The sequence below is a fragment of the Bactrocera dorsalis genome, chromosome 4 (assembly GCF_023373825.1).
Source record: "Bactrocera dorsalis isolate Fly_Bdor chromosome 4, ASM2337382v1, whole genome shotgun sequence".
In the NCBI taxonomy this organism is placed as follows: domain Eukaryota; kingdom Metazoa; phylum Arthropoda; class Insecta; order Diptera; family Tephritidae; genus Bactrocera; species Bactrocera dorsalis.
The window spans coordinates 7,925,233-7,938,467 of record NC_064306.1 but is presented as its reverse complement, the minus strand read 5'-3'; the positions used below and the strand labels follow the sequence as shown (position 1 = coordinate 7,938,467).

General features: G+C 34.7%; 1 protein-coding gene and 1 long non-coding RNA gene across 9 annotated transcripts in view; one reads left to right on the top strand and one right to left on the bottom strand.

Moving 5' to 3' along the window:
* Nucleotides 1–13,235, bottom strand: part of LOC105232190 (uncharacterized) — a 31,746-nt gene that overhangs the window by 16,463 nt on the left and 2,048 nt on the right. For 2 of the 8 annotated variants that reach the window (XM_049456644.1, XM_049456652.1), the window contains exons 1-3: nucleotides 8,970–9,084; nucleotides 1,094–1,313; nucleotides 911–977 (exon numbers count right to left, since the gene is read on the bottom strand). In XM_049456644.1, the coding sequence (XP_049312601.1) occupies nucleotides 911–977; nucleotides 1,094–1,263 (237 nt within the window). In that variant the 5' untranslated portion in view covers nucleotides 1,264–1,313; nucleotides 8,970–9,084. The other 6 variants (XM_049456645.1, XM_049456651.1, XM_049456648.1 and 3 more) reach the window with 6 other exon arrangements.
* LOC125778493 (uncharacterized) lies at nucleotides 9,234–10,289 on the top strand. The gene is made up of 2 exons (XR_007422750.1): nucleotides 9,234–9,315; nucleotides 9,391–10,289. It is a non-coding gene; the product is annotated as an uncharacterized LOC125778493 (long non-coding RNA).

Genomic DNA, 13,235 nt, shown 5'->3' with positions numbered 1-13,235 from the left:
TATCCACTGTCTCTTAATTCGCTGAACTATGTTAATTTCGTGGTATATCTCGTACAGCTCATCGTTCCATCGACTGTGGTATTCACCGTTATCAATTCGCAAAGGACCATAAATCTTCCACAGAACTTTTCTCTCGAAAACTCGTAACGTCGACTTGTATAGTTTGGTCTTGGTTCGTCGGAAAAGGACTTTACTTCTCAATTACCTACTCGGTCCGAAAACGTCGGTAAGAGCTATTTTGCGTTGCATTTCGAAGTTGAAGTTGTTGTTGGTGTTAATGCTGGTTTCAAGATAAACGAAATTATCTACGACTTCGAAGTTATGACTGTCAATAGTGACGTTGGAGCCAAATCGCGAGTGCGAATACTGTTTGTTTGATGACAGGAGATATTTCGTCTTGCCCTCGTTCACTACGAGAGGCATTTACTTCGCTTTTTGAGGCCAATGATATCAATATTGAATCATTTCTTTATTGTAGTTGCATATTTCAATGGCATCTTGATCATACAGAACCTCTTTATCAGAGTAACTTAGTTTTTATGTTTTAATTTCGGAATTACAAATACTGCCAGAGGTTAAAAGTCGGGCATTTTACTGCTCTAGATTTCTGATATGACGTATTATGATACTCATTGACCCACCCACCTATTGATTGACTCTTTTTTTACGAAATTTTTCAGCAAAGAACTTTAAGCAGGTGTAAACTTACTTAATATCTATAAACTTAATATTTATATTACCAAAAAAACATATTTTACAAATTACAAAATTAAGTGTGATAGATAATGCAAACGATTGCTATTAATTAAAACCGTTCAAAAATACAACAAAAAATATACTAATCAATGAAAGCTATGTTTATAAAAACTAAAATTAGCAAAAATTAGCAAAAAAAATAGCTTGAACCTACCCTTTCCATTTTGCTATGCAGTTTTATTAATAATCCCTCACATTTCAGTAAAGTCTCCATTTTTAACCTGAAAATTTTTATAATAAAAAAAAATGATTTTTATATTTTGACAAATTGAATGATGACAGTTCGGGTTATTAGTTTTCAGTTCGAATTATTAGTTTTTTTGTTTATGCAACGTACATTTTCCTGTTGCTCTTCAGTAGGTCGTGCAGCACCTCCATTTTTTTCAATTGCGCCTTGCGCGGATTATCATCACTTTGTTCGGAGCTGCTGCGCAATTTTTCGATGACATTTTGTAGAAACGGCAGATATTTCTGCATTTCTTTATATTTTGTATCAAAATCAGCCATTTTTTATTGCAAATATAAAACTGAATATCTAATATAAACAAATCATTTGGCTGCAAATAAAGTAAAAAAATATTTAAATGGTTAGCATTTGGTTATGTGAAGAGTTTCGTTATTTCTAGGTATATGTATTAGGGGTATAACTAATTTTGAACGCTAAAAAATCTTATATTAAATGCTAGGGATTCAGCTCATAATTGATTTCTTAGCTGCTATGAACAAACTACGGTAAGTTGGAATAGTAACCACCAAAAAGTGAATTACCACTCGGCAACTTAACTATCGGTTAAATCACCAGTTAATTATCCAATAGCGCTACCAGCTTTTCCTATTAAAGTGCATAGGAGTTTCTGAAGGCCGCAAATCCTATGTAAGTGTATCGCTAATCTCTTTCTTACATACTAAGCTTATGGCTTATATGCTGTGTATGGGTTAGTTTCCATGCTAATATTTATAATACACTATAAATAAGAGAAAAATCGATTATGCGATCAAACACTCTGCAAAAGCAACGCAAAAGGCTTCTTTGGCTAGATCACATCCGAAAATGTACCCTAAGCCTAAACTTGTATTGTACTCGTTAGTAATACGAAGGAAAATAACTCTGCAGGGAGCCAGATTAAGAATTAATCGCGCAGAAAAAAAATATAGCACAAAGCAAACCATTATTCTCTTAATTATTCACATTACACATTCTCTTAGGTTAAGTAATTATTTACATATGTATATATGAATGTATTTTTAAACGTTGCGAAAGAACCGACCGATATAACCTTCAAAAAACGCGAAGTAATCTGCTTTTCGTACCATTTTATTTATCTACAAATTGTTTATTTCTTTTTTTTTTTAATTTTTTCGTCAAGTTTAAAATTTTCAAAGCATACTAAAAATTTTTACACACAATCAAAGTTCAAAAAAGTTAAAGTATTTACTAAGAGTAATATAAAATTGAGTTCTAAATTTTTTTATGTTTACTACCAGGCGGCTTATCCCTTCCCACGACAGTCGGGTCTACGTAATCGGAACGGATGCGGATTTTTTATTCGGTCAAAGACTGCCAACTTCGCAGAATTCTGCCGTTACAACATCATCAACAACAAGTAAGTTTACATTACGGGATTTGGTAACCCTAGTGTTGCAATCTGGCAACTCACAACTTTATCGTAGAGTTTGACATTTTGATGTTCCACACACATTCTAAGAATGTTCATATGAGCGCTATTTGTGTCGTATACAGTAACTTAAAATATTCAACACGGAATTAAATCGCGAACATTTTTTCTCATCCAGGAGGTGGCTAACTCTTCACCAAGACAGTGTGAGCTCTGGCATATTTACTTAAATTAATTTTTGAATACTCAAAACACCGATTTGATGAGTCATCCACCGTATAGTCCCTACTTGGCTTCGAATGGATTCTTTTTATTCCCGTACATAAAAAGTAAACTAAGAGGTCAAGGTTTTTCGACACCTGAAGAGGGGATTGACGCGTTCAGAACGCATGTTTTGCAGACACCTCAGACAGAGTGTCAAAAAAGTAGTTCAACAATTGGTTCAAACCCCTGCAAAAGTATATAGGATATTTTGAAAAACTATAAAGCGATTTTTGATGATTAATATTTGTTCTTGTTCTCTAACCCCAAAATTTAAAAGGCATAAACAAGGAATGTACTTTTATATAGACATAATGGACGTGACGAGGAGCTGAGTCGATTTAACAAAGTCCGTGGGTCTGTCTGTATATACGCAAAATAGTCCCTCAGTTTTTGAGGTAACCTTCTGAAATTTTGCAGACGCCCTTTTCTGCCCAAGACGCAGCACATTTGTCAGCTCCGCCGAAGCACAGCTGTCGTGCAAGCAGATGGCTCAAAATCGAGTCTTTGAAGGGAAAACTGATTTTTGGCAAGATATCTTTACGAAATTTGGTATGGATTATTGTACATTGTATTTGTTTGTATTTATTGTGTTTGTATTTGCAATACATATGTAAAATTATGGCTAAAAAGATTTACATATCTTTTATCGGTGTAAGTATGATAACGTTGCATTTAAAATTCCAGTACTCAATAGCAATGTGTACTATACTCGTAAAAGTATATATTTGTATGTACATATGTAAATAATATATGTATGTACGACAGTATGTTTATAACTATTCATTGATCCCACAGGTGTGGGGTTCACCCCTAAATGCGATCACTCCTCCAAGCTATAAAATATCTTAAGTATTTCTTATCTCATTTTTGTGCAAAGGTACATTTATGCGTAAATTTGTAGCACTTGCTTTTCAGTATGTTGTCTTTTAAGTTTCGTTTCACAATTTTTCTCGCCAGTGTTTCACTTATCTGCGACCACGCAACTTCTTGTCTACTGCTTAATATTTTTTCTGTGTACATACTAATATATTATTATTTGCTCACCTAAATGAATGGTATCTATATACTAAAGTATGTATATAAGCGCATATGTATAAGCAAGCGACAATGTACGCGCATATGTATACCATATGTGTGTGCATTCAACATTTATGCTGATCCTTCTCTTCACATTAATCGGTATAGTGAATTAATTGAACACTTTGTCACACAGACTTCATGTAAACACTTATCAGAGATGTTAAAGCAGCTTACTTTTTGGTTCTTTAAAATATTTAAATAATTTATTCTATTTTTATTAACAAATATGCAACACAAATTATATACACATTTTATTCAAACCATGACCGAAACAAAACTAAAGCAAAGACAGAAAAATTACGAGGTAGAGCATAACGAGACACAAAAAGCGACTGCCTGCATGCACACAACCAAAGGTTCATTCATTTGCAGCCACCCGGCTGTTTGTATGGTTTGAGTGGATTTTTCGTAATAACAGTCGGAGCAGAGCTACCAGAATTTTTAAAATCGGAAAAATCTTAAAATTAATAATCAAAAAAATAACTCGATCTTAACATAAATAAAAACGGCTGATTAATGGAACGTCAAATGTGCGTATAAGTAAGTATGTATATTTTTCTTACATACATATGTACATGTGTATATACATTTTAGCTTATTTTTTCTTTAGTGCCTGGTTAAAATAGAGCTAACGACGCAGGCGTGGCTCTAGTTATAACGATAAGCTTCGCTACGCTCATTATATTTGTCATAGGTGTCAACACAAAAGGTTGTAAAAGGAAAAAAACTGAAAAATCTTTAACTTCGGCATAAGTTATAATACCCATCACAGGTGCATAGCATAAAAAAGGGTAAAAAAAGATCGTATCTCGATTTTAATCAATCAGATTGTATGGCAGCTATATATGTACATGCTATAGTGGTCCGATGTGAAATTTTTTTCGCAGATTATACCCTTGCTTTGGATACTAATTCATGTCAATATTTGTGAATACATCATCTCATCATCATCATCTTTTCGAATGTCAAGAGCCGATTCTTAATCGACTTCGACTACTGGAGATCGATTCCGAAAAATCGATTATTTTACGAGAAAACTCGATTTTCGAGTAGAATCGGAATCGAGTTTACCATCCCTACTGGCAGCTATCGGGGCACATATAAAACCTCCGCACAATAACCACCACAAAAAAAAATGATTTTTTTTCCATGTAATTTATATGGAAAACAGAAAATTTGAAATAGGCACCTCTTAATATTAATATTAAGAGCTCATCTTTTGAGTGACTTTTTTTTACACATTTTCGAAAGTTTTGAGCCTGTTTTTCAGTTGAAAAAAAAGGTTGCCCCAGAATGACACACCCTAATGTACATATATACTATATAGGTTCTCCGAAGGTTTCTTCTTCATGTGCGATCTTCAAAAAGAAAATACAGGAAACCGATACTATAATACCCTTCACAGTTGCATTTTTATAGCATAAAAGGGTATTAAAAATAACTGTCACGATTTTAATCGGTCAGTATAAATGGCTGCTATAGTGTTCCGATCTGAGCAATATGTTCGGAGATTGTAGCGATACCTGAGATTATAAGTTATACCAAAATTCGTAACAATAACTTATCAAATAAAAAAGCTTTTCATACAAGGACTTGAATTGGTTCGGTTAAGTTGTGGCAACTTTATATTATACTGTCCGATAACGGCGGGATAATCCGGGAAAACTTCGCGTATGTACAAATGGGCAGACACGACGGATATAATTCGACACAGATTGATCATTTATATATGTATAACTTTATGGGGTCTTCAAATTTTCCTTCTCGGAATTATTCATTGTCAAACTTAATGTAATCAATAATAATAAAAATAATAATGTTCAGGGTATAAAAATACCTTGCATTTGTAAATAAACTGTAACTTATTGGTTAAATATGCTTAAAGGTAATCGATAATGTGTTATGTAACGAGTGAAAAATTAGGAGATCCAAAGGAGTAAAACTCAAACTTTAGTAGTAATTATAAAGATAGACGTTAAAATATTGCCCTCATAACGTCATAACCTAAGAATTTTTATGTCAAACGTACTACAAAAACATACTGAAACGAAACTGTTGTGATCCCTATTACTATCACCCTTATGGTTCTAGTATAGGTGCCATAACCATAACCATATAAAACAGCGGTTCGAACCATTGCCCTTGCTTTAAATTATTTGTGTAGTATGTAATCATAATCATACCTATCAATTGAATTTTGGTTCTGGGTATGACGTTATGGTATAGCGCTTCTAATTGAACCCTTAAATTCGTCAAATCGTGGAAAAATTTGAGATTAACTCAAAGTGAAAAATGAACAAATATTCTCGATTATATTTTCACATACATCATTTTCATGAGTACAATGAACTCGTTTAACATAACTAAGAATCTCGAATATCTATTTCTATTTCCATTCGTTTATGTACGAACATTAATTCGGGGATGAAATGATTTTTTCAACGATACGTTGGAAATTATTTACCATCTTCGGTTATGTTATGTGCTTACAGCGTTCATTTTACATATGCACAGAGCCGCTGGTAATGTAAAGTGGATAATGTTAATCAATTATATTTACAGAGTGTACATGTGTAGAAAAAAAGTGCGTGGAAGAAATAGGTTTACGAAAGATTGATCGGGTATTTTTTTACAATAACTGGAGAAACAGTCAAAAATATAGTTTACACTTATGCTAGGAATGTTATAGACAACGTGTGTAGAGAACTGATAAGGAACACCACAACCGGCAGACAGTCTACCGGTTATAAATCGTGTAAATTTTGAATAATTTGTGAGCGAACATTATTTTTATACTCAGCAAATCGCAACGGAATTTTCATTGGATCTAAAACATACACACATTGTAAAAGGTTTAATTAACTCTATAAGAAAGAAAGGAATAGTCACACGGAATTTTTACAACTTGAGAGATATCTGTAATCTCTCTGGTTTATTGAGCTCGAAAATGTACGGATATGTATACCTATAGTTTTGGGACTTTTTAATAACAAAACATGTGGCAACCCTAACACTTTTAATTTAGGAAAGTAGTAATGTTTTAGGTGAATATTTTTTTTTCATTCGTTCTATACGATACTCGGGGTCGTTAATTATTTACAGAACGAAGTAAAATCTCGAATTTACTTCAAAAAGAGTTCACTTTGGTTTATGTGATGCGGGGATAATTGAAGTTGGCTGTTTCTTCAAAATTTGGCTGTTGTTTTTTTGCTATTAGTAATGCGCTCCAGCATTGCCAGCCGTTTTTCTTTGCACCGAAAAATATATAGTGCTTGCAATATTTTTGCTTCTAATATACATAAGTATGTATGTATGTATATAAATTCATCCTCTTTGCTGGCCACTTGTTCGCAAAAATTTCACAAGACCTGTGGATGTACCTTCTCTTCCACTATCAACTTCTGCCACAGAAATTTACGTCAAACTTTATTTGGTTAAGTGGTAAATAACTCGCGAGCATTCCTTTTGTCCTATTCGCCTCTGCTTCGTTTTTTACGATTTTTTTATGCATCCAAATATTTGCTATTTATTAAAAAATCGTAAATATAGTTCTGTTTATTTTTCGCAGTATGTTTATTTAGTTAAAACATCAATTGCTTGCAGCGTTACTTTCACCTGCACCTACACACGTCGTTCTTTGTGTAGATATCTGCGACGCGTAAATTTATTTATTCGCAATTACACTTTACTGTTGATGCAATTTTTATGCAGGTAGATACTGAAATTCGTGCAGTTTATTAGCTTCGCTTAAATTCACCATATTTCTGTATATTCTATATACACATACTTATACATATATGTATGTACACACATATGTATGTATTTGCATGTTTTGGTGAGCTTTTTTTCCTCCTCCAATGCAATTTGTTCCAGACGACCGTTTTGCTTTTACGAATATTCATGCATATACATATGTACATTGCAGTCTGTTTTTTTTGCCATTTTTTTCCAGCAAATTTTATTTTGCATTTTCTTCCACAAGCATGTGTAATTCAAACTAATAGTTTCGTGTACGTATATTTGTATTTGTATTACCTTCCAGTAAAAAATTGGCTTATGTAATGCCGTAAGTAAGTCCTACTTCTGCTCCATCCAATCACACCGGCTTTCCATTTACTTTAGTGCCTGAATCCTAAGTTCTCGCTCACAGGGGAAATTTCAATTGAATAAACTGATCTTAACTCTTGAAGAATAGAATATTTTCCGCATTTGCCAAATTGCAATTTTAAGAACATATACAATATTATTAATATATGTACATACATACAAATGCATGTGTGTTAGTATGCATGTTCAATTACTTTTCAAAGTTAAAAATGCAACACTTCTTGTCTACCCAACTATTATTTGATGTTGCCTTTTGATGGCAACCGCTTCGATCATCACACACACAAATGTACACAATCTGCACTTAAACGAGTTTTGACACAAAACAAGGAAACTTTAAAGATCGATCTCTCACTTTGAGAACACACACTGTAATGTACGCGAAAAAATTGCGCCCATAACCAGTCTTTCAACCCTTTGCAAATCGTACATGCAAGGCATACCCAAGGCAAAATGTTCGTACCTACTGCAAAGCAAACAGCTATGTAAGATGTTATGTTTGTATTTAACATACTGTTGATGACAACGGAACATAAAATTCGACGCTCTAACAGCGTTCGTGCCATTAGCCGCATATTCGGCTTTGCAGTCGTGCAATAACGAGCAATACACGAATGAAAACCGATTGCTGTTCTCGAGCGCACACACAGATACATACCCACACATCTATACATATACATATTTGTTTGTTTGTATGCGTGTAGCTGCATTTGTATTTGTTCGTGTATACGATGTATGAGTGTAGACCTATATATGGTATACATACATAGATATGTATATTATATGTATATCTTCATAAAACTGTTACGTAACGTGAAATCTGCCCTTAAATCTACTCAATCTTTCGTTGACGGCATAATACTTATATTATGCACCTATTAAATAAAAATTGTTATGAACCTCCCGTTATGTAGCCTTCAGTTAACGTAAGAAACATAAGCGCTTTGTTGCTACAACTCTACATCTTCACGCAACGCAAAATAATATGTAGCCAAGTACTACGAGTACAATTTAGCTTTTCAGCGCTGAGTTTTTGTGACATTATACACAATTGACTACGGTTTGCTTAAATTAGGCACTTTCACAGCATAAATTTACAAAATTTAATATGTTCTTATACTAAAATTGATGAGTACAAATTAGTACATTTTTATGTGTTCAGATTATCGACTTGCAAAAACTCAACTGGAAATCTAATAATGTAATAAGAAACTGTTCGCTGCACTGACATGTACCTTCCTGACACGCGAACGCTGCTAAACCGAATCGTACGAACATCAAAATGAAGAAATAATAAAAACGAAGGCAAAAGTAGTAAAGACTGAATTTGTGGAACGAAGCACATTTGCAATATATGTACATTTGTATTTATTCTACATACAACAATATATACACATATAGAAGAAGCACGAAGTACTAAATAGCGTTTGCTCACAGTACGCGCTAGTCAGTTGTTAGTTGGCAGCTGTGGAATACAGACATCGAACGGCAGGTGTGATATTTTTTCCACCAAAATATATAGTATATCTGTATATATGTATACTATACATATGATATCCACACACAGTTACTTACTGCTTGCATGGCTACTGCCAACGAAACGGCGACTCAAAAAACAAACAGGAAGAGGTTACAGCAAATGTTTAGATCTGGAGACAAAGATATGAGCATCCAAATTTCGTTTTCATACCAGCAGAAACAAAGGAAATGAAAATATCAAGTATATCGCGTGCTTACGTAAGCAATTAGTGGCGCTTTTGTTGTGGTATTCGGTTGGCAAAGCGCACTTATTATACGCCCTATCTGCTGGATAGACAATTTGTGTGTATACTGAACGGCGCTTGCAACAACAAAGTTGTGCTTAAGATTATTTTTATCTCAACGTTTTCTTGGCACATGAAAAATAGGCGTAACAATGGTACTATAGGTAGATGATTATCGGGACAAACCTTACTACGTATGCAGTTGGAAGAGCGGAATTAGTAATCGCAACAACAAATGTTCACTATAACACTACAAGCAAACTATTTGCAAAATATACAAATTATGTACCTATAAAACCAATTATTCACACCAAGCGTACACCTATGTGTATAGATTTACTTTAGAACAAAGTCAACAGAGTCGTATTTGTGGTGTTTAATACTGATACGCTAATTGGTGGATAGTACTATACCCATATACATAATTATATTTTCGCGATAGTTAAAATTTGTTGAAAATGTCTACAAACTACGTTCCGAGAATGTAGGAATTAAGTCAGATTAGAATATAAACAATCACTGCACATCAGACGAATATTGTTGCCAGATCAGACAAAATGTTTTTTGGCATTTATATTGACATTTGATCGCTTAATATATTGTGTAACAATTATTATCATTTTCACTTGTCAATTTATACCACGAAGCTTCAGATCATAGAACATTTCATGAAATACACTTAAATTCAGCGTTTCCTATTTTATTATTGTTTTAGATTTTTTATCGATGATCTTGTATGGCGCTTACAAATCTCTTTATTTAGAGATTACTGCCGTTGGAAACTTTATTATTTTCGATTTTATTCGGGCTAGATTTTAACCACGTCATTCTACAATGAAAACTGATTTTTCTTTGCAGGGTTTAGTATTGCGTACGGTTATTGGTCTCAACATAAGTGAGGTAATTTTATGGTAAAATTTACTGTTTTTTTATACACTTGGCCTCGAATTCGAATAATTTGGTTTTCACATACCGCAACGATGGGGAGTTTTAGTATGTTGTTTTCAACTATGTTTTGAACTTATTCAATAGCTTTCAGCTTGTTGTAAAATTACGTATTCTTGAGCGTATACTTTGACCAAATTATCAGAATTTATGGAAATATTTTCTTTTTCATAAAGTATTCACTACTTCCTTCACTCAGTCCACTACCAATTTAAAATCAAAATACATTGACATCTTGATTGATGCTTCTTCAAAACTCATTCGAAAATGCCATGAGCTTCATTATTTTTAATTTTTTTTTTGCGGACACGGTAATTAATAGTTAGTAAATTCTTCACTATACGTTTAAAAGATGACGTATTCTTTTATGTTACAAACATACTTATATGTTTTTTTTTATATATCTATGTATGTAAGTATGTCTATGTTTGATTCGACAATATTTTATATTGAATTCGATGTTAAAATAATACTGTGCGAACCGAAAAGTTGGCAACCCGTTTCATAAAGGCAATTGTCAATTTCACACACAAGCAATGATATGCAACATTCTAAAGACGCGATATAATGTACTCGTATTTAACTTAGCAGCTTTTTAACACTTACATAAATATGTACACCATATTAAACAATGGAAAATCTATAAATAACATTACTAAATTTATAAACATTCACTTTCGCACTAGCTGAATACTTAATGCACGAAGAAAACACACTACACTTCACGACGGCAGAATATAAAATGAAAGGCACAAAAACAAAATCGATAGACATGCAATGGAACGTAAGTGGAAGGTGTTTCTTTAAAATGGGCGTCTGTGTAATTTATGTACATGAACGAAGGTACAAATAATGAAGCAATTAAGGAAAAACATAAGGGAGAAATAGAAACATCGGTTTTGCGTATATGCATGAGAAGAGAAGAGTTTGTGGATTTCATTGTTAAATCGATGAAAATATAAACTAATTTTGTAGAGAGGTTTTCGAAGTAGAAAATTAAAACATTTAATAACAGGGGTGACCGAAATGGATTGCAACAATTATAAGTATGGAAGGGATAAGTTCGGATGTAAGCGCATATTTTATGAAAATTGCGACAGAAGAAAATCAAAGATCAAAAACTTGAAAAATCAAAGAAAAAACACAGAAACTTCAAATTTAATGGCGTATGTTTATTATCATTTGAAAGAAGATTCTTTGGTATTTATGTTTTGAAAGTAATTTCTTTCAAATGTTGGCTGCGGCTACTTTCAGATGGTCCATCCACTGAGTCCAATTTTCTAATACTCCTCCAAGGCCAGAATCGAAGTGGGATTGTCCGCATAGACCTTAGACTTTACATATCCCCACAGGAAAAAGTCGAACGGTGTCATATCACACGATCTTGGTGACCAATCGACTGGCCCAAAACGTGAAATTATATGCTCACAGAAATTTTCTTTTAAATAATCCATTGATTGATGCGATGCGTGGGAAGTGGCACCATCTTAATAAATACAATTGTCGTCGAGATCACGAGCTCCAATTTCAGGCGCCAAATAGTCGGTTATCATTGCGCAATAACGATCGCCATTGACGGTTCGTTCTCACCGGGATAATTTTTGAGGATATATGGACAAATGAATCCTTATAACAATACATCCAAACTTCTCCAAACCGATATTTTTCTGGATTAAATGGCAGCTCTTGAATCTCATCAGGTTGCTCTTCGTCCCAAATTTTGTTTGTGCATATACCCATGGAGACAGAAATGGGCATCACCGCTGAACGAAATTTGGTCCCACTTCTGATATGATCACCTTATGATCGCGTTTAGGGTTATCCTAATAGATACATTTTCCATCTATAGTCGCAATCCTTTGCTAGTTTTATGTTCCTCTGCGAATGTTAGGCACCTTGCAGAGGTGCAGAGACTTAAGTCGCAAGGCATACTCGGCACCCCCCAACCGATGTGGGTGGTGTTGATTTAAACAGCTCAGCAGGATGTTGGATGCCGCAACAACACAAAAACCATAACTACAACTACGACTAAGCAAAGATCAATGCAAACAATAAAGGACAACGGAAACAACGGTGGTACAGATACAGGAAAGGGGTGTTCAGGAGCTAAACGCAAGTTTAGTTTCCTGAATGCCATATCGCCTGAAAAGGTGGCGCTGTTTGAGAAGCATGCCAGGAAGGATGATGACGTCATGTCCTCATGCAGTGCTGCTCAGGGTCAGAGGCAACAGTGCTTCCCCGGCCTTGAAGGTGCGGAAAGTCGGAAACACCGCATGCGGTAGCAAGCGGAATAGCGTGGTTCGGAGAAGCGGACCAGTCAACGCTAATCCAACCGTGAAGACTGGAAGCGTGAAGACGGCGCCTTCGACAGCCAAACGCAAGCCACCAAACTCCAAGGGGAAACTAGAAGCTGTGCTGCCTCTGAACTACCCGCGGAGACTCTGGGGACAGAGGAGCTAACCGCTCTGCAAGATCTCCTCATGGAAGAGGTGTACAGGGGTTGCGAGGACCCGGTATCCTTCCATGAGGAGCGAATCCGCCCTCGAGCTACTGCTTAGAGACAGTACAATCAAGTGGTACACTGACGGATCGAAAACGTCGGAGGGAATTAGCGCAGGGGTCGCAGGACCACGCACCAAACTCTGCATGCTTATGGGTAGGTTTCCGAGCATATTAGGTATTTGCTATAAGTCGGTGTATAGAG